This window comes from Microplitis mediator, chromosome 4, assembly GCF_029852145.1.
Source record: "Microplitis mediator isolate UGA2020A chromosome 4, iyMicMedi2.1, whole genome shotgun sequence".
Taxonomy (NCBI): domain Eukaryota; kingdom Metazoa; phylum Arthropoda; class Insecta; order Hymenoptera; family Braconidae; genus Microplitis; species Microplitis mediator.
Genome location: NC_079972.1, coordinates 9,596,674 through 9,619,888, shown reverse-complemented (window position 1 = coordinate 9,619,888; position 23,215 = coordinate 9,596,674). Strand labels below are relative to the sequence as shown.

Genomic DNA, 23,215 nt, shown 5'->3' with positions numbered 1-23,215 from the left:
TAAATAAATTTTCTCAACGTATTTCTGTCTACGCTGACCGACAGCTGGTCCTAGTTGATTAGCATCACGAACGCGCAAGCAAGTCTCACTTTGCATATACACGAACCACTGACACTACATATTTATCATTTTTTCCGGTTTTTCATTTTTATTTTTATTTTTATTTTTTATTTTCTTTCTTACTACTTTTATAAAGCATCCATTAACGGAATATTTTCACCACACCCACGATAGTATTTCACGCCTCTTTAAAGCATAGATCACATGTCTGATAGTATTATGCAAACTTTGAATGAACCCGAGCGTAATGAGAAACAACTTGTGGTAAGACCAGACAAACCGTACGGTCAACTGATTCAAAGTAATCGCACAGCAAGCTTTTAATCTATATATATCTATATATATATATATGTATATACGTATTCGAGCGTGTTGCTGATAAAGCATCCTCAGTGTTATTGACAGTCCTTTCACAAAAGTTATCTTCCAAATCAATTCACAATATCTATTTCTATATTAAAATAAATCAAATAATGATAATAATAATAATAATAATAATAATAATAATAATAATAATAATAATAATAATAATAATAATAATAATAATAATAATAATAATAATAACAATAATAATAATTCACAGCAATAAAAAGTACTTGAAAAGTTTATTATTTATTTTATTTTCACGATTACTCGAGTAAAAAATTTTAAATCAATAATAAATAGAGGATCGTTAGTGGTAAAATCAACCACTTGAATCCTTCGTACTCGGCCGTCTCTCAGTCAATCCTCGTTATTGTTGTAGTTGAGGATACTTATGTTTTCGTAATAATCCAAGCTCATTATCGTTTACTCGCTCGTAATAGTATGACTAAAAATAACAAGTATAATCCACTAGCAGTTAAACTGTTCGGAGTATTACATTAGTAAACGCTCGGTTAGAGTCTCTGTGACCTGTTAAAGTGCTTCCAAGTGGTTTCATGATCTTTAACTTGAGATCACAGTTTAAAGTGTCTTAGGAATATTAATATCAATCTAAATATAAGTATATATAGAAGTACTATTAAAGGCAGTTTTTAGAACAGAATGTCCTAGAAACATATATATATACATATAAGTATGGTACAAATTATTCCTCACGTTAAGAAATTTAGTGAGTTCGCTCAGAATCTTTCAAATATTGAAAATCCTGACAGCTACCTTCTGATTTTAATTTATCACTTCTTTTATTATGAAATATCATTGAAGACTTATCTGTCAAAAACAAAGCAGTAGTATGAATATTAAATAGCCGTTTTGAAATTTTAAAATATTTGAATGGAAAATATCTCTTCTCACCCTGAGCGATCTATTTAATGATGATATTAATTTATGATGATTCACATAGGGTAGAAGTATCATTTTTGATCACTGCTCCATTTTTAGACATTAAGCACTTTCTGTTAATTAGTGAAAAAGTATAAAAAAAACTTTTATTTTAATAGCGTGATAAAATTATCGTCTAACTCACTTAAAAATTAATTATGTCTTTGCGTATTATACACTGTAAAAAAATAGTGGAGTGAACGCAGAGTGAATGTGGAGTGGATGCCTGTTTATTTATTTTATTTAATCTCCTCGGAATAAAAGTAACTCCAGAGGAGAGTTTATTTTAATATAAAACTCTAAATCGGAGTGATCGCGGATTTTAATAAAATCCAGATCACTCCGAAATCACTTCATTGAAACGACAAATTCCTTATTTACTCCGAATGTGGAGTAATTTTTTTAAACTCCGAATTTTGAGTGTCGGAGTGAATTCGGATTTGAATAGAATCTGTGATCACTCCGAATTCACTCCCGATTTTTTACAGTGCATGAATTTTGTTATTTAATTTTTTAACGTGTCCGAAACTGGCCAAAAAAGGTACCTCTACTCAATATTTTTAAACAGCTAACGTCAGGATTGATTTCAGTAGATGAGTCATCTCGAAAAAATTTTCATGTCATTTTATCATGAATAAAAGAGATGTTATGATAAACAATTTTTATTGATCTAGAAGTCAGTGTTTAATTAACTGCAAGTAAAATTTATAAGAAAAATGTAAATTTACACAGAAATAAAAAAAATTTTTTGTGACAGGCACTTGAAATCTACGACATTTAGCGCCTATAGCCGGCAGCTAAAAATATTAGATAAGATACAGCTGGTAAAAAAGATACCTAATCGTTCTAATAGTGACGTCATCATCGGATCAAAAAATATTTTTTGGTTACATGTGCGATAGCAAACGACCAAAAAATATCGAAGTAACTTAACGAGCCATCTTGTGACAAAGTTTATCATCGTTTTAATTCGTCCACTTACCGACTTCTCTTTAATTTTCAACAAATACTCAAAACAATCTTACCAAATAAATAAACGCGGATTTATAACCTGCCATTTATAGGCACTAAATGTAGTAAATTTCAAATATCTGTCACAAAAACTAATGTATTTATCTAGTACAATCGAGTCTAAGACGCTCGCACTTGATAGATAAACTACTAATTTATACTTGATTTTCAGCAGAAAAATTAATTTAATCAGTACTCAACAAAATTTAACCATGAAAATGATAATGAAATAAAAAGAAAAAGCTATTTCTGATTATCAACAGTTTACAAATTCTGAGCGATCTAAACTAATTACTTGATACATTTCAAATACCAAATTTTGATAAAAATGCACCGAAACTAGAGACTTCAAGCTATAAAATGCTTTTTTTAATATCTTGATACGATTATTTTTCACAAAGTTAAAGCCATCCAAAAATCACTAAAAAATTTATAAAATTTTTCTGTTCCTTTAATTTTTTGCGTTAGTGTATTTTTGGAAAATTAATTAACAAGGGTATCATTATTATTCTAATACTTATGAATAGAATAAGTAATCGGCTTTGAATTGTTAATGATATTGAGGGTTGTACCATAACGGATAATTTTGAGACAATAGTGTTGATATATGTAGTGATTGTTTAAAGTTACATTGTATCGCCAGAAAAGGCTCTCACTTAATAATGGTTTACAGACTGAAGTGAGCAAGGGTTTTACGTATGAGCGCAATGTGTCCCGCGTTGCCAGGTCTACTTTGTACGGCACAGAGGGCTTGTTGTTTTATTATTTTTTTATTACTCTTTTCATTCACTGACTCACTTCCTCTTCTACTTCCTCTTCCTTTTTATTATTTATCTTTATCTCGCTTGTGTATACTGTTGGGTATACGAAAAATAAATGAATAATGTTCTTGAATTCTGGAAAAAATATGTGAGTATGTATCGTGTGTAAGAGGAACAGAGAAAGGGTGAGTGGGTGAGTGAATAAGTAAGTGAGAAAGAATGAGTAAGTGCAGTGCATTAAAAAAAAAAAAAATAATAATAAGATAGGAAAATGTCAGAATCATTCAGCTCTCTCACTTTTAATTTCCCGAGCTTTATTTATTGCTACGGGCTATTTGTCATTGTTATCGTGGAATCGTTGAAATGAATCGGAAGCTAGATAAATTATTGACTACTATTTTATTTATTTTTTTTCTTTTTTTTTACTTTTAGATTTTTTTGATTTATTATTGAGTACACAGTTTTTAAGAAAACGAATAATTAAAAACTGGGTCACTGATGCCAACAAAATTTATTAATTAAATTATAAGATTACAACTCTGCAGTATAAATTATTGATACATTTTAATTTTATATACATTGTGAATGAACTTTATTATTAATTAAGAGAAAACTTCAGACAATCAATTTTTGAATTCATATAATTTTTTTTTGTTCAAAAATATACGGTGACAATGTCTGTGGAAATATGGGACAAGTTGATCTCTCTGAGAGGTGCAGCTGTATATAAATTTATATACAAATATAAATTTCTGTTCATTTACTATTATTATTATTATATATTTTTTTTATTTGTCATTCGCTGTGATTGTTTCCTACCGTTTTCTTAACACGTGACGAAAATGACTGACTGAATTTATCCGTATCTGGAAATTTTCCATTGAAGCAAAGCTTACCTTAGAGTACTTACAATACAACTGACACTGAAAAAAATCCTGTAAGAAAGAATAAGAGAGTTTTTTTGTTCCATACGCGTGTGACAGCTGTACACAATCATTGGCATCTGCGCCTTTAAGATTTCGTCCTGGTTTCATTGAGAATCCACGGACCCACAGTTCCAAACGAGCTTTTGCTTTGTAAATGTCACAGTAGCAAAAAAAAAAAAAAGAAAGAAAAGAAAAAGAAAAAGAAAAATAAAATAAAGAGACGCAATCGTATTATGGAATAAAGAGTCAAGTGCAAAAGTTGAAGGCAAAGCTTTTAGTTTCTTCTTGTCATTTTGTCCGAATGACTATCTCATCTCACTTACCCTTATCAGTCGGCAATTTTATACGATGTGAGATACCTCTATAGCCTCGTTCCATTAGAGAAATCGCATCTAAGATATCTTACTTCTGATACTAGAAGCTCTTTCTGCCAACTGAATTTTTTGAAATATGTCTCACACACGAGGAGACAGTTTTAAAAACCATATCTGTCATCTACTCACCTTCAAAATATTATGTATTGTTTAATAGCTTAATTTGTTACGACTTTTTATGTTTTTCAAATTTATTTTGCAACTTTTATTTATTTCTTCCAACTGCACGTAGTAAAAAGGGGTACATGCATTTGCCTAAAATGTTCTAGTAACTTTTTTTGCTACCCGAGTCGAAATCTAAGGCATACTTTGAACCTGAATGAGCATTGAAAAACTACAATAGACTTTTTAGGACATAATAATTGTAAAAGCTCGAAATAGCCCTACTTAGAATTACAAAGGGTTGAATTGAACCTACTTAGACTTACAAAGGCATGAATTAGATCTATAAAGACATGTCGTGAAACAAACGGACTCAAAATTTTTTGGATTGACTCTCTGTTGGTCCCAGGCTGCTTCTAGGTCCTATTCCACTTCTAGGTGTCATTAATGTACGGATAACATCGCTGGATAACTTGCATCAATTCTCTAGTAGTTCGCGAATTTAACAATTTTACCTTTTTATAGTATTCCTTGCAAGTCCTTCTTTCTGTTAAGTCTAATTACTTTCGTTTCACGATTTATCTCTATGTAGGTCTAATTTATGCCTCCGTATGTCCTTAAAAGTCTAATGCAATTTTTCAATGCTCATTCAGGTTCAAAGTATGCCTTAGATTTCGACTCGGGTATACTCCACTTCTTTCGTAATGTAATTTACCTAAAGAATTGGTTAATCATTGAAACAAAATACCACTATTTTTAATTTCCCGTTTTGAGATTCAAAAATTTTCAAAAGTAGGGAAAGCTATTGGTTTTGGTTCAATTTTCGAAAATCGAGTTTTCATCAGATGTCGACGTTTTGAGGTCCTAGGAAGCTATTCTGACTAATTCTGGATGAACTTTAGGGCCAGTTTTGGATACTTGGAAAATTTAGATAGAATACTGTGTAATGTACGCAATGACATAATTTATTTTTGAAAATGTGTTCAAAGATACTATTGTCTCACTATTAAAATGGAAATTTCATTTTATACTTGTTCATTAATTAAAATAAAGTATTAAATATTCAAAAATGGAGCAGTGGCCACAAACGGTACTTCTACTTTATATACGTAAGCGTTCGGTCAGAAACTTAATTTTCTGACTTTTTTAATTTACCAGAAAATATATTTATCTTGACTGCTTGAACAACAGCTTTTTCAAACACGACCTTCCCCGATATCTAATTAAATCTTTTTATTATTTGTGAATTAGTTATTTTTAGAATATCTGTGTTATTTATTCATAATCAATTATCATGATATTAAATAATTAATCAGATATTTTACGAGAGTAATTTCAATAAATTAAATTATTAAATTGATGTGATTAATTTCAATTGACACGTTGGAATCCAGTGTTATTTTTGGCGTATCAAAGTAGTAGCCTCAATTAAATTATTAATGATGATGAGTACTATGATTAAAATTAAATATTAATAAAATAAATAAATATTTATGGATTATGATAACTTGCACTACTGTCTCGTACATAATTTTAACCGACCAACTAAACAACTTTGGCAGATTAGTTCATCGTGCTTAATGCTCAATTCACTCTCCAGACTCTCGTACTTCTCTAGTTAGGAATCATTTCTAACGATCACTTGCAGAAATGCCATACTCGATGCTCTAGTTATCTCAACGTCTATATATGTATATATATATATATATATATATATATATATATATATATATATATGTATATATATATCATTTGCTGTTATAGAGAATAAGGGAATGGGTTGAAAGGTTATATTACGACCAGAGTTTGCATTTTGCGGTTATCGTGGGAATAATATCTTGCGAATGAACGACTGGTGTGATGAGGAATTTAACAAGTTTTGATTGTTGGTATTTTGAATTTATATGTTGTATAATAAATCTAGATATTTATATATACGGTATTGATAGCTCAATTATTATGTTGAAATTTTATTGTTTCACTGCCATTTAGAATTTAGAGTTAGTAAAAAAATTTTCTGATGGTCTTAAATTTCCCCATTTATTTTTTGGTTTTTTTTGCTTCTATTTTAGATATAGTGTAATTTATATAGCAATAAGCTTTTAGTAGAAGTTAATATTGGTAAAGTTGCCTTTTTTGTATCAATATTTACAAATATTTTAAATGAAAACGTACAAAATATCAATCGAATACTTAAGCTTTTAACTAAATTAAACTTTAGTTGATTTTTATGTGCATGTATACTTTAAAAATCAATATTCGACGACATAAAGATATTAAATTTGTAATTAATTAAATTTATTGGGAGATCGCGTGGTGGAAAAAAATGACTCAGTAGTGAAATAAAAACATTTTGATGATTCCTTTATATATTTACACTGTAAAAAAACCGGGTTAAGTCCAAGCGTTATAGGTGTTAAAGTTTTCGGTGTTGAATTTCAACACCAAAGACGGTGTTAAAATAACACTGCCGCCAGTGTAAAAAGTCAAAGTGTAAAAAAAGCGTGTGTTAAAATTCTGCATATTGAATTTTTAACACACAAAAATGTTATTTTATTCGAAAGTAAGACTTTTTATGTTACTGTCGAATCAACACACAAAATATGTTAAAAATAATGTTGACCATCACAAAAAAATTCTTGAAAAATTTTTACTTCTAACATATACGAGTGTGATTTTTTTTAACACTCACAACATGTTAGAATAACATATAAATAAGTGTAAAACGTTCGTTTACACACGCTATGTGTTGATTTTGACGAATTCTTTTTTACTGTGTAGATATTGATGGTCTAATTCTCAATCGTCGTAACTGACACTAAAGATCATTTAACGTTTTTACCGCAATTGGTTTATTAATTCACTGTATCCCTGATTTTGAAATAGGGGAAGGGGGGGCAAAAGGGGGTAGGGTAGGCAAAACGGGATACCCCCAAAATTTTATATTTTAAATGATTTTTAAACATTCCAAAATCACCTCTGTAAATATAATTAAGCGTTACTTTTTTTTTTTTTTTGGTAAACTTTTTCAAAAATCAATTGTCAGTTGAAAAATATTAATGACGTTTGTTTTATGATAAAAACTATTAAAAATTTTTTTTCTTTTTTTGTATCCAATAAACATGTAAAATTTAATTTTTCTTTATGTAAATTACTTACAAAAAAATTCAACTTGATCAAATTCGTTTGAAATCCAGAAATTTTTTTTTACCTTTTTCAGGGGGTACCCCACTTTGCCCGCAGAAATGAAAAATTTTTTTTTTCAACGGTAACTGAAAATTTCTTCTATTTACTTTGAATATCATTAAAAAAAAAAGATTTAGCGTATTTGAGTTCTCGAAAACTTGGTATTTCCTTAAGTACCCTTTTTTGCCCCTCCCTTCCCTATTATATAAGCTAAAAAAATTTTCAAGTATTTTTGAAATTAGTTCCAAAATCAAGTATAATGCAATTTTAATGCAGAAATAGTCAATTTTTAATATCCGCTCTGAAATTTGGTTTGTGTCGATTACATTTAAAAACTAGTCTACCGACATTTAAAAAAAAAATAAAAAATTTACATCTACTTCCAAATTAAAACTTTTTAAATCACAAGATTTTAAAAAGATGTAATCAAAAACAAGTGTTTACATAATCTTTAATAAATATATCATTAACATTAATTGATTAGTCAATCAGATCTGTCGATTGCAAAGTAAATATTTGGAGAATACATAAAATTGATTGACTAATAAAAGCCCTGATTACACTTGTCCATTATACCGCGTTAAATACTAAGTATCTATTGGGATAAAATATAAGATTAGTCGTGCTGTTACGTGTTATCACGAGTCTACTAAATAAAATATTGGAACACGAATAACCACATCTCAGCATGGGTCGTGAATGTCTGCGGGAATTCCTGGAGATGAAAGGTATAACAGCTTGATAGTGACACGATATAATGTTTTCTTGGTCTTTGGTAACTATAGTTATAGTTGTACAATAATATAGATTGTACAACAAGGATTGTTGGGAATAAAGTGAACGTGTAGATGGTTAGTTCTCGATTGTAGCGGGCCACCACTTGGGCTTGTTTTATACAGCCCACCCGTGGCTATATTCTGTCCGCACAACCGCTCTTGTTTTTATGTGCTTTCGGTTACGGTTCTTGTGTTGAAACCTGAGGTATCCTATCACCTGTTTTTTCTTATTATTTTTATTTTTATTATTATCATTTTCATTATCATTATCATTCGTTACTCACTCTCTCATTTTTATAACTAACTTTTTTCCTTTATTTACTATCCCAACTAATTTTTCTTTCAAAACACGTTGATAACGTCTAGATCACTATAGTCCGGCTATTTATTTTTTTCTCTTTTATATTATTATTTTTTTTTGTCTTTTATTCAACTTTATATCGTCATCATCGCTCACGTTCTAGACAAAAGACTTGAACAGAATTAATTACGAAATTTAAATTGAATTATTTAAACGCTCTGCATATTATTCAATTCAATTCATCACAATAAATTACTTTTTAAGAGTATATATTTACTCTGATTTAATTTAATTGAAACTTTATTTAATATTCGTTTTTTGTAACCATTATTGTTACTAGCTAGAGGTCCAAAGCTCGTTTCGCAACGCGCGTTTTGAGTTTTCACAGAGTTTATAGTTTTTTCTATCTACTTTTATTTAGTAAAACTCTGTCAAATACACTGCGAAATTGGGAAGGAATATGGAGGGATCACGGATTGTATTCAAACCCGAATTTACTCCGACAATTCGGAGTTCCGCAGTTTTAGATAAAATCGTTTCGCACATGGAGTAAATAGGGAGTTTTTTTTCCAACGAAGTAATTTTGGAGTATTCTGGATTTTATTTAAATTTTAATTCACTGCGAATTTTTTTACTGTGCAATGAAATTCAAAAAAACTTCTATCATTAATGAAAAAAATTTATATCCGAATTTTGAATCCATTTTAAATCGGAAATAAAAATTTTTGAATTGAAATAAAAATAGACTCAAAAAATTTATTTACTACTCGAAATTATATAAACAAATTCACTTGAACTATTACGTAATGATTTGTCTAGTGATAACAGAAAATATCTGGTAATTGATTATGATAAATTTTTAAAATACATCTATAAATATATAATCAAAGAAGTTAAATCTTAAAGACCAAAATTTTTAAGTAAATAAATATTTGTCACAAAAAAAAATTATTGAGATTCAGTGAATATGTCAGTGATTTCGCGTCGCATATTTTTTAGCGAACACGAAAAAACTTTTGTAAAAAAAAAAAAATGAAAAGTTACACATAAAAGCCTGGGATTTACATTTAACATTTCTTACGGCTGGATAGATTCCCCGGCGATTTACTATATTTGGAAGTAAATGGTGGAGGAGGAAAAATGAGAAAAGCACAAAGTCAAAAATAAATGAAAAAATATTCATTTTTTTCTTACAGTAAATTTTTATTTAAAAATTTATTTGCATAAATAATAAATAATTTTAATATACACTAAAATCTTATGAAATATTTTACATATTTATTACGTCATGACGAATCGAATCAAATAAATGATTTTAGCCATTTAATTTTAATCCCTCAGTAAAAAGTTTTAATGAAATTTATTTTTATCGAAATCTCTAAACATATTTAATATATATATTTTATCATGCATACATAAATTAAGAATATATATCTATGCATATATGATGGAAAATAACTATATATATCCAAAGAAAAAAATGTTACACAGTTAAAACCTTAAAACTGATAATTTAAAATTTTATTTATATAAAGAATAATTTTCCATGACTTAACTTTTACTTATTCATTGAATATTATAACAATTTAGAAAGAAAAATGAGTTACTTATTCAAATATAATAACCGCTTTAACATCCAGAGCGTGAAAAACTGTCGTACAAAATAAATCACAGATTTATAATTAAAAAAGTAAAACAAACTATAAAATATATATATTTATATATGTTTTGAGCTTAAAGTAATATGCGATATTTAAAACATGTGTAACACGAGGTCACACTCGTTATACATGTAATCTCACGTAGTAATAACAAGTTTAGCGATAATCGTGTCGTACAGGTACTCGTAACGAGGCCAGATGCCATTCGAGGTTCTACGGGGTTAGACTAGAGTTCGATGGAAAAATGATAAAGTCCGTTGTACCCAGTAGTGAGTTGAGCTGAGTTTACTTGAATGCACAGTCATGTGTGTAGTATATATGGTACATATTATATTTTGTACTTGTGCTTATTCCTGCACGACTTGTACTGGAACGTTAGACCTGGCATATTTTAATTTCATATGCTCACGATATAGCATCACCTAGTTCATGCTATACTAGATCCAATTTCGTGAGGAAAAGCTTGTATGCGCGGGTTTGAAGCGTGAAATCGAGATAGATTTCTGATTTTTCTTACGATTTCTCATATATATGTAATAAAACTTATGTATGTACTGTTGTTATCGATTTTCTGTCATGCTATATATCATTTAACACCTGAGTTTATATCGTGTGTCACTTATACAAACGTATTTGTTTCATGTATTTCAAATTCTTCGATTATATTTTGTGTATCCGTAAGAGTTATGGATGGAATCAAGTTAATAGTTATTTTGGACATTATTAATGTCAAAAGCATACTATAAGTAGATTTCTTTAAAAGTCATTATAAAATTAGCGATTTTATAATTTTATACGGTTTACGTTTTGTAGACATTTTTCAAATCATTGAAGATGCAAATTTTGAATCGCTGAGTATACTTTGTTTATTAAATTATGATCAGGAATATTTTTAAACTATCAATTGATTTTTGAGCAAATAGAAAATATTAAAAAATGTTTTTCAAAAATAGCTGAACCTAAAAATTTAGTATATGTGCTCGTTTTGGATTCAGGTGAACTGAAATTAGCCCATTTATTCAAAATTATGATATTTTAAAAGGAAATTTTGTATTCAGTTGTAAACATCCGAGATATATTATAATAATTGTTTCATATTCCCGAGTCAAAAAAATAACTTAATTTTGACTTTTTTAACTTATTTGACTTGCATCTGACTTAGTTAACTTGATTTTGGTTACACTCACTTTTTTTAACTTCACTATGACTTTAACTTGAAAATTTAAGTCAATTTGAAGTCACGTTGACTTGGATTTAACTTCAATGACTTAAATTTAAGTCAAATCCAAATCAAACTTGACTCGAATATGACTTAGTGGAGGTAAGTCGGTACCCTCTAAAAATGAATTAGTGAAATTCACTGCGAATCAGGGGATAGTCACTATTTCTACAGCTATAAGTATACCACTAATTCAACCAGTGGTATACTTATAGCAAGTTCCCAGTGAATATTCACTAATTCAATGTGAATTTCACTGATTCCTTTTTAGAGAGTACTAAGTAAGACAACTTAGTCAAAATCAAATGAGTTTTCAAATTTTTAAATATAGTTAAACCTAAACTTACAATTATCCTTCTCAATAAGATAGTTTAATTATAAATTGAGAAAAATATAGATAGCCCGAACTGGAGTTCAAACTCAGACTATGTCGATATCGCACCGAGTGCTTTTCCAGTTGAGCTATCCGGCCCTATACTATATTCCGTTCAATTTGATCTACAACTTATTGAGCCACATCGTTCATCATATGGTAATACACCAATTTTTAAATATAATGAAACCTAAACTTGCCTTTTACTTCCGAAACCTAAACACCGAGACTTACTTAATTTTCAGTTTTTAACCTTTCGTTACTCGCGTCTTTTTTAGTTTTTCGCTCGCACTGTAGCGAGTCTCTGTAGGTTGAGTAGTTGTTAAGCGGCGATTTTCTCATAGCGCGAGTAACGAAAGGTTAAAATTATGCCAAAATCAAGTCATTTTTTCGACCCGGGATAATTACCTGCATTAAAGGTGCGTGTTTCAATGCCTTTTTTCCTTAAAACAAACAAATTTTAGACCATTGCGATATTCTCGTTGAAAATCATCAGTTTCCTGTTCCTTCCTCTCACTGCTCAGTTTTTAAGTCTATTTCGGCCTGGTCGAAATTCCATTTGTTTATTGAAATCCTTGGAATAACTATTTGTCATTCTAACTAACCAACTTGGCAGTTAAATTTGTACATGTGCTATTGTATTGGTCTTACATTGTATTATTTCAAATGGCTTTGAACATTGAAACTCGGAGCTTTAATGCAGGTAATTATGAAGAAATAGTATGTGCCTCAAGGTAAACCGCAATTTAGACAAGCAGCAAATAACTACTCACCTGGGCTCACATTGTTTTTATACCTTCTGCCATTTTCGAAAGTTTTTATACATCAATTAAAATATAGATTTTCTTTTTCAATTTATCTTCATTACTTTCTCAGCGTCCTCATTTGTTCCGACCCTTCTCTAATTATTATCATTACTTTTGGAATTCCACAATAATCTCTAAAGAATCCCGTGCTATGGCTCATTAATTCTCGACTTGAATTTATATTTTAATCATAATATACGATCACTACAATTGCAAGTTAATTAAAAATAAAATTATCAATCCATTAATATTAAATAATAAAACATTACCATTTTCGCCCATAGAATTTTAATGTTTTATTAATAGCTGACAACTTTTTGTACTGAGCATCATAAAATAATAAAAATTATAGCAAAATTCAATTGAAAAGTAGTTTAATAAATTATTATTAAATAAAATTCGACATAGGCCACATTAATTTTTAACTGAATTTACTTACTTTACTACGCTATTTTTATATACATATAAAAGTTGTGAAGTAAAGTATATAAATATACATATATATTTGTATGTATGTATAACTAAACCAAATCTCTCGAATTTCAAACACAAACTCTTGGATTTCAACTCCAATTTTCTCGACTTTCTCTATTCACTCTCGTCTGCTAACACGAGCTCCATTTTGTACCTCATATCCTGTTCGGCAGCGTTTCCACGATACGAGTCTGCCTATACTTACAAATCTGTGGATAACGGTGATGAACTTCAAAAAGCATATTTAGATTCAAATCACTGTCATCAGCGAAATAGAACCTCATAATTACTCATGCAAATTGAAAGAATGTAAAATGATTCCTCCGAAATTTAATCTATACGAAATTTTTAAATTATAAATACATTCAGGTGTTTTTAGTCTGGCGTACATGTAAGTAAAAATTAAATATAAATATATAAAGTTGAGGTAAGAGTTTACTTTGGAGTGTGTACTATCGTGTCGACGAACCTTTGCTTGGTCAAACGATCGATGGAATCGCAAACTCTTACTTACTCTAGGAGGTCAATTGTGTGGGTGGGCTTGTTTCTTTGGATATTATATATATAGAGAGAGATGCATGGATGTATATCTTTAGAATTATTATTATATCTCACGTACTTATATGTTATGGGGCAAAAATAACAATTCTCTTATTTCATGAATCGATATCGTGTTATCTCGAGATTTACACTTAAAGTGGTGCAAAAAAAAAAAAAAAAAAACGTTTCATCGTACAGCAGTGGCATGCCAATCGAATGACGAGCTTTAGATTCATTTATATACTACGGATGACCTAATTTTTATAGTTTTCACTGTATTCTACTCTCTAAACATGAATTAGTGAAAATAAGTGAATATTCACTAATTCCAAGTGCAAACCGAACCACAAATTTTAAAAATTGGTTCGTTTGGCACTCAGAATTAGTGAATATTTACTTATTTCACTTATTCATGTTTAGAGAGTAGCTGGATGTAGCATGGGACAAAAATATATCAAATATTCAAGATGAAAATTAAATGAAAGAGAGAAATTATAGATTTTGTTAATATTCCCTTAAGTGAAGAACAGTTTCAAAATATTATTATCTAAAACTTCAATTAATTGTTATAACTCATCATCTTTTTTGAAGAAATTTAGGGTTTATATAATGACTGATAGCCAATTAATAGCAGAATTATGAGGTGTTTTAATTAATTATCATTGCATAGTGTACTCTCTAAACATGAATAAGTGAAATAAGTGAATATTCACTAATTCTGAGTGCCAACCGAATCACTTTTTGAAATAAGTGGTTCGGTTTGCACTTGTAATTAGTGAATATTCACTTATTTTCACTAATTCATGTTTAGAGAGTACTTGAATTATTTTAACCGAGCCTTTGAAGTTCATTTCAATTTTCACGTTGTAATGTTCCATTGGTAATTTCTAAGCTCGTTGAGGATAATTCAGGGTAACTATATGTTATTTAATCATGGGAATATTTTATCAAAAGTATGTATCATGAGTTATTCATTTCTACGTATTTGAAAAGCCGGCTTATTATTGTAAGTCAATTAATTTTGATATAATGATTATTCAAAAATCAGTATTTGAATTGATGGAATCACGATGACTTGTTCACTTTTTTTCGTCAATTAGCAAACAACTGTGAGATATTTTTCTCTTTCATTTAAATAAAAGTTATACGTATTGTCTATGAAGAAAATTGGCTCAAAAATTCAAAAATAAAATTCAGAAAAGTATAATCTCGATATTCTTACTTCGTTTGTGAAAATATCGAGTGAAAAAATGTGTCTATGAAATAAAAAAGAAATTATTTGTTTATTTGAGCGAATTTCTAATAAAGCAATTGAATAAACTTTTTGACGGCTCAAATTTATATAGGATGTCCATTTTTCCTCTGCAAACAATTCTTGAGAAAATTACGGAGGGCATTTTATTTCATTGAATTTTACTTTATTAAAAATTTTAACGAACTTATTCCTCTTTCTCGATTTTTTATCTATTATGTATATTTTTGTTCAAAATTAAATTTTCCACAATTCCATTAAAAATTATTCAACTTTTCCATTAAAAAATACCACAAACTATAAGACTGAATTTTCATCCAAAATGAATGAAATTTATTAAATAAATAATTTGATTGATTTGAAACCTGATTTTAAAACGAACTTTTAAATTTAAATTGATGTAAAAATGCAATTTAAATAATAAAAATTTATCTGCTCAAGACGCTTATTTTGTTCCGGTCTACCCTTTGGTGTCTAAACAAAAAAATCGCGCTGAATTGAGAGGAATAGGACAGGAAAACGATAGAGAACATTGGATGAAAGGTTGATAAGGGTGCGGAGTTGAGACTGCGCGCTTGGATGCTAGGTCTCAGCAAAGTAAAAAATAAAATTCTTCCAAGTGGAAGTTAATGTTTAATTTAAGATAGAGAGCCGGCTCTCGCATTTACCGTCAGGTGGATTCGTTCAGAGAGGGAGAGATTTTCCGGCACTGAAAGTTACGCCCATTGGACCAGACGACGAGATGAAGAAAAATCGAATAAGAATAATAAAAGAGGGACAGAGATCAGCGGGTTTACAAGACTGAGTCATACCACCACCTGGAGTAGCTGGCTCTCTAGATAGCTAACTATCATCCCTATGAGTTTAAGAGAGATTCAACTTTTAAAGAGTCCTCGAGCGAATAATTATTGCTGATGAAACTTTCAAGATTTTCGTGTCTAATTCATAGTCGTTTCACTTTAATTTTTACCCATTTCGAGGACATGGAGGGTGCTGAGGGATGAGAACTATGTAATCTTATTATTAATTTTACTGTTCAATTGTTGTCGAGAACTTTGGTCCTTTTTTTCTTTCTCTAGTTTTCTTTTTACTGCTGTTATTTTTGTTATTAAATTATTTTATGAGAATCCTTCTTCTGCGATATTAATAAAACTTGGCATTATTTATGTTTACAGTGGCGTGCTCAACAGTGACTGTAACTAAGTGTCAGGCGGCACTGAAAACTTTGCAAGCATTTTCCTTTTTTCGACCCACGTGTCTCTGCAAGGAGCCCCATGTCGACCCTGAATGCAACAGTTTTCAAAATTTTCTTTTTGATCATCCATGTATATATGTTCTCAAAAAAGGTATGTACATATTTTTATTTAAACAATTACACTATCCGATAAAAATCGACTATTCAATTTTCTTTATAAGGATTAATTTTATTTAAATTTATCGATTACTTTAATTCAAAAAATTTTTTAATGCTTATGGCAAACAACTGTTGATAATAAAACCTTAGATTTATGCCCGCTTTTTTTATAGATTGAAATAAATAAATAAAATAATATGGTTTTTGCTTTTTGTAACAAACTAACAAATTTAATTTAATTAATATTCGTTTTGTAACATGAAAAAACATGTTAGTACGTAACAAAATCAGTCGAAAATTCCATTGTTTAATTTTTACTACAGCGTTTATCAATTATTTTTTTTTGCCAATCGATATTTTAAATAAAATCATCATCACTCCAATATTCAATATTAAAACGTCGATCTTTTGAAAAAACCACAGGCTAAAAAAATATAAGGGGAGTGAATAAATAACATGTCATCCACTCCACGTTCATTCCGAAAAATTTTAACAGTTTAATAATAATAATGATCATACACTGAGAGAACAATTTATCAAATATTAATAAAATTTATCAATAATTAGTAAACGGTTTACTTACATGCTAAAAAAAATGCTAACTATCACCATCTTGTAGTAGGGGATGATTACCATCTGTATGTGATAATCATTATCATGCTTTTATGTTATATTGTTTCTCATATAGTAATAATTACTATTGCCGATAGTAATAGTTACCATCTCGACAGTAATATTTCTTACGTCTGAAAAATTTTTAAATTTTACCTTTTAAGATAGTAAATTATTATCACAGATAAGAATGGTTACCATCTAAATAAAGATGCTTACCATCTTCGATAGTAATAATAGTTAACATACACGCAGAGAATTTTACGGTATTTTTTGCATCAAAAATTTATGGAACAATTACTATAGTCATAGTAACATGAGGACAGTATGGAATTATTGTACAAATTACCGATACTGTAGAAATTTTTAAAATACATCGAACAGAATTTATAAGGTGCATTGTAATTTTGACAAAGCAACAGATAAAATTTATACCAACTGCATAGTAAAATTTTTTAGGTTGAATCAAAATATTTAGTATGCAGTTGGTATAAATTTTATCTGTTGCTTTGTCAAAATTACAATGAACCTTGTAAATTCAGTTCGACGTATTTTTAAAATTTCTACAATATCGTAATTTGTACAATAATTCCATACTGTCCTCATGTTACTATGACCATAGTAATTTTTCTATAAATTTTTGATGCAAAAATATCGTAAAATTCTCTGCGTGTAAAAGCATGACAATGATTATCAAATATACAGATGATAATCATTCCCTTTTACAAGATGGTAATAGTTGGCATTTTTTTTTCAGCGTGTAGATTGTTTCCAAGTAAACCATTATCAAATATTAATAAATATGAAATAATTTTTGCAAGTCCCATTTTCTTATTTATTCTCCCATAGCACTCTATTTTTTTATCTTTAATTATTATTTAAACAAGCATGAAAACAATTTATTAACTGTAACACGTCTATCAGTCAGTATGTTAGGTTATAAGACAGCTGAAAACTGTACGAGTTTCACATATCAATAATTAATACAAGTTTGTCAAATACAGTAGGACCTCGTTATAAGACTACGCGTCTCATATGAGACTCTTCCCCTCAATACGTTAAAACTCGCTCGGAACGCTTCCCCCACCAACAACTCAATAAAAGTTTTGCGCCGAAACCTCGCTATAAAACTTACGACCAGTACGACTGAAATCGGGATTAAATGTACATACATAAAGATTTTAGATTAAGTAATTTATTTTCATAAAGAATACTTAAAATTTCGTGGTATAACATAATTAATTAACAGAAAAAAACGACAAAATTCTGTTTATTTATGATTATATATCAAATAAATTCTCTATATAATAGAGTAGAGTTGAACCGAATACATAAAAATAAAACGCAAAACGGCAATGGTCTTATAGCGAAGTTTGGGCGCGAACGCTGCTAAGCACAATAGTGGGGGTATCTCAATTCCAAGAATTTTTTCCCCTACAGCCCCAAAGTAGTTCTATAACGAGGTCCTAATGTATTAATAAACATACTAAATATTGATCAGCGGCCTATCAAATGTTAATATAAATTTAGTAATATTTCGTCGATGTAAAACATAAATATTCAATATTTTTAGACTAATATTTAATAAATAAGGTTAAATATTTGATACATATAATTTATCAAATGTTAATAAATCATTTTATCAAATGTTAGTAAACTTTTTTCTCAGTGCAATAATAATAGTGTTAATAATACTAGTTGCAATTGTAATAACAATAACAATAAGAAAGTACATTAATTACTATTTAAAAATTCTCAACACAAGTATTTTATCTTTTCTGACATTATTACAATTCTACTCTGTTCTCATAATAATGAATTTCCTCGGTGCTGTGTCATTTAATCTCCCGAGACTGCATTCATAAAATGAAACAGTGTCTATTAACAAAATTAAATTCAAATAAACTAACCACTATTATTTTTCTTCATAGTCATTAATTACTTTTTTTTAATCCTATTGTTATTTACGTCAACGTAATCTATACATCATGTATCATACGTATAATTTACATCAATAAATTAATCGTTAGCTGTTGAAAATGTTATGAATGACAAGTTGAATCCTTGATACAAGTCTGCTTTTCAGTATAACAGAAAATGTCGTGCATAAACGTGATGTTTATCAATTATGCTCAAATTTTGACATCTACCTGTCTAATACACGAGGGATTTGTTGCTTTTCAATTAATATCTAGTTTGAAAACCATTATTATGATTTACATTATACATGATACTTGATACTCAAAAGCCTCATTCTCTACTAACTATAATTTATTTTATCGTTCAATATAATATTTTCCGCGCTGCACTGTATCACGTTTACGGAGTGAACGGGATTAAATTCTGAGTGAATGCGAAGCGGGTGATTTTTTATTTATTCAATTCCCTCGGAGTATGCGGGGAGACATGAAATCCGCGTGATTTTTTTTAAACTCCGAAACTGAGTAACGGAGTGAATTTGGATTGAAATAAAAATCCACTCCCAATTTTCTAGGGTGTACTCAGTCATAAACCTGCAACCTATTATGTAGACTTCAATTTCCTATAACACAGTCTATACATATTTGAATTAATTTTGTAACATATACTCTTTCAATTATGTTTACATTTACTTGAGTCTTAAGTGATCATATCTACCTTTTATTAAATCGAAAATATGAATAAAAAATAATATATTAATAAGAAAAATTTTGAAATTATACTTCACTTTTCCACGTAAATTTTTTTGATTAATTAAGGTAGTTCACTCGCGAACTGCAGTGTGTGCTATTGTTTTACTCTCTTACTCGCTGTTGCTTCCTCTTTCACTTATTATCGCTTACCCGCTTTTTCTCGTTTTGAAATTATGAGACAGATTTTTTTGAATATTTATAACTTTTTTACTAATCGGTTGTATGATAGTTTTTATATATTTTTAAATTTCAAATTTATTTTTTTATAATCTATTAGTTTTTGAAAACATTCTTAAGAAAAATAATTGGATATACAAGTGTAAATATGACTTTCTTTTAGGTTAGTCCCAACTACTATATTTTAACTGTGTGCACTTTAAATTATATCAATATTTCGCTTTACAAATGGTCAAAAATTACATGCAGGACATCTGCCTTGATATCATATTTCGATTGCATGAAATACCTATTATGAAAAGTCGGTTTGCGAGTAAACTTCCTTAAATTAATTGAGAATTAGATTTTTTTTTCCTACTCAAGCATCTAAAATTCGATCATTATCTGTCGCAAATAAACTAAACTATTGAATAGAATGTTTTGTTTCCATTAACTTTGAATTTTTATTTATGGAAATTCAATGAAATATATTTTGTTGCATAGCAATAGTTAAATTAACCTTAAATTTGATAATTTCAACATTGTAGGCATATATTTTTTTCAACTGTAATATAACTGCTACAGTTTTCCTGTTGAAGGAGTCAAATAAAGAATTCATTTTCTTGAATTTTTCAAACAAAAAATAATGAAGTGTTTTCAAATAAAAAATAGAGTAATCATAATTTTCAACGATTTCGGGTTTCAAGCAGCTGTTAGGCATTAACTGAAATTTTATTTACAAACATTAACCCCAGACTTTAATGAAAATTATTTCATATTTTCACAAAACGCAAATGAATTTCAAATTTATTATTTATTGCTTCGCATAATCCACTAGTTCCAAATTAATTATCCACAAATTTTGCACTCCAGCTGCATTAAATTAAACGTGAATTACATTAACTTAAAATAATTAATTAAAATTACGAAATTAGCCTTTACAAGTTAAATAGTTAATTATTCCAAACAAAAATTGTAATCTCTTGAAATCTTATTATTCGAAACATGTAAATTTCAGGCTATCGAAATTAGTTTCTGAGTAATTAATAAATTATTTGATTTGCTCTAATTAATGGCTTTTAGATAAACTCTTCCTGTGTTATCCATACATCCACATATACACGTGGACATAACATTATTTCATTTCATCATTCAATATACTCACATGTCGAAACATCTGTTAGCCGAACCATAAAGAACATTAATTACTAAATAATCACTGGAGTTACCATGTTTGCAAATTACACCAACAACTAATTTTCACTAAATTTTCAATTATGATACCGTCCGAATTTCCTGTCTATTATTCATCCATTTCAATATTTCTTCTACAAAAGCCAGAAACAAATATTTCAGTTCTTTTAATTTCGCTTGAAATTACACGATAATTTTTTCTTGAGAAAATTATTCAGACAATAGACGAAAAAAAAAAGGCAATTTTCTCCATCTATTCACATTTTTTCAATACCCCCGACACGATAAATTATTTTCTTATAATTTAATTGTATATTTATCACGTCAATTGGAGTTGAAAAAATTACATTGTCATTTTATCTATTTGTCATTAAACGTAAGGAAAAAAAATACTAAAGATTGTCATAGTTGATGACAAAAGAATCGAAATGCAGAGATGAGTGGAAATAGACAAAAGATCTTTGACTATACGGTGCTTTCTTTGAATTTTTTGTTATTTTTTTTTCACTGCACTTCACTTCTTGTTTTTTTTTTTTATTATTCTTTTCGCGTAGTATATATCAATCTTCTTTATCTGTCGGCAGCTTTGTTCATTTTCTCAGAGTAGAGAGTAGTCTTTTCGCAGAGGGTTTTTTTTCGAGTCCTGTGAACATTTCGAACGATTCTATGTGTAATACTCGTCGATCTATTCACTTGCACTTGGTTATATCCTTATGTGAATTTCTATCCTTTTTTCTTCAGTTTTTTTCAACTTTTTTTTTTTTAACCGTCTAGCGTTTCATTCACTAGAGGATAAAATAAACCCACCCTCGTTCTCCAGTTCATTGCATTCCCGTTTTCATCATTGCTCGGATTTGCCTGCACACAATTTTTTATTCTTTGCTCTTTTTTTAACTTTACTTTTTTTTTATCTCCAATTCTATGGCTTTCGAGCACTCATTAGACTTTTTGTCGAATTAAATCACAAAAAATTTAAATGCCTACTATAAAAAAAATTATGTGAATAAGATGTTATTTTTATTCGGTTAAATTTTTAAATAAATATATATACATTTTTTTAATTTCTAATTTACATTTAACCTTCCGTTACACGCGCTTTCTCTAGTGTCTCACTCGTATTCACGCCAACTCTATTAGGTTGAGTAGTGTTTTGCGGGGAATCCCCGTATAGCGCGTATATCGAAGGGTTAAGAATCTACAAGCATTTAAAAAAAATATTATATTAAGACTAAATTTTTTGAATACATGTAATTTTAGTAATTAGTACAAAATCCTTAACATCCGAAATGGGGGGAGGGGCTACTGATACATTTAATAAAATATTGACATTGGTGAAAATTCAGTGTCAAAAATATTTCGTAATTTTTAAGGAGGATCACTAGTGTGACTGCCTGAAAAAAAGATGATTTTTGGGAATTTTTTTAAAGAAAACTACTGCATGGAATGTTTTAATGTTTTGAGAATATATTTGTGGATATATAATGAATGCAAGATAAAATATTTAGACCTAAAAATGAAAAATTCAGCTAGCTATTCACAATCTCTCAATGCTAAAAAAAAAGTCCCCCCACTGCTGCAGTGATAGCGACCTTCTCAGTGCATGAAATCAAAAAAACCCCAAAATTTATTAAACTAGGTCTTTCCCGTATCATGACCTTCGGGCCAAGAAAAAAATGGAATTTAACAAATGGCGCTTCTTTTAAAAAAAATTCAAATTTTGCGCGAAAATCTGATGATTTTTGTCCTGCCAAAATTATATTTTTGATTCGATCAGAAAACTGGAGGTTCATGACACGTAGAAACATATAATAGAAGCTGCGATTCGAACCAAATCGATCGGATGTTTTGTCTTCTAGTTATAACTGCTGCAATTTTTAAAAATGTATTTTCGAGAATCGATAAGCGGCTGCTCTTTAGATGGCAGTAACTCAAAAAAACTATTCGAAATATTCACTAAATTTTAGTATGTGATTTTTCAAGGTATAGACTATCGATGTATGCAAAAAAAAGTGATTTTTTCAAAATTTCACACTAGTGGTCCCCCTTGAATTATTGGTGTTCAAAAAAAAGAAATTCTCATTTTTAAGTGCAGATAATTAT

General features: G+C 29.0%; 1 protein-coding gene across 3 annotated transcripts in view; it reads left to right on the top strand.

Moving 5' to 3' along the window:
• LOC130666554 (uncharacterized) overlaps positions 1–23,215 on the top strand; it is a 255,052-nt gene that overhangs the window by 104,791 nt on the left and 127,046 nt on the right. For all 3 annotated transcript variants that reach the window (XM_057467666.1, XM_057467668.1, XM_057467667.1), the window contains one exon: positions 16,303–16,473. In XM_057467666.1, the coding sequence (XP_057323649.1) occupies positions 16,303–16,473 (171 nt within the window). The remainder of the gene's footprint in view (positions 1–16,302; positions 16,474–23,215) is intronic.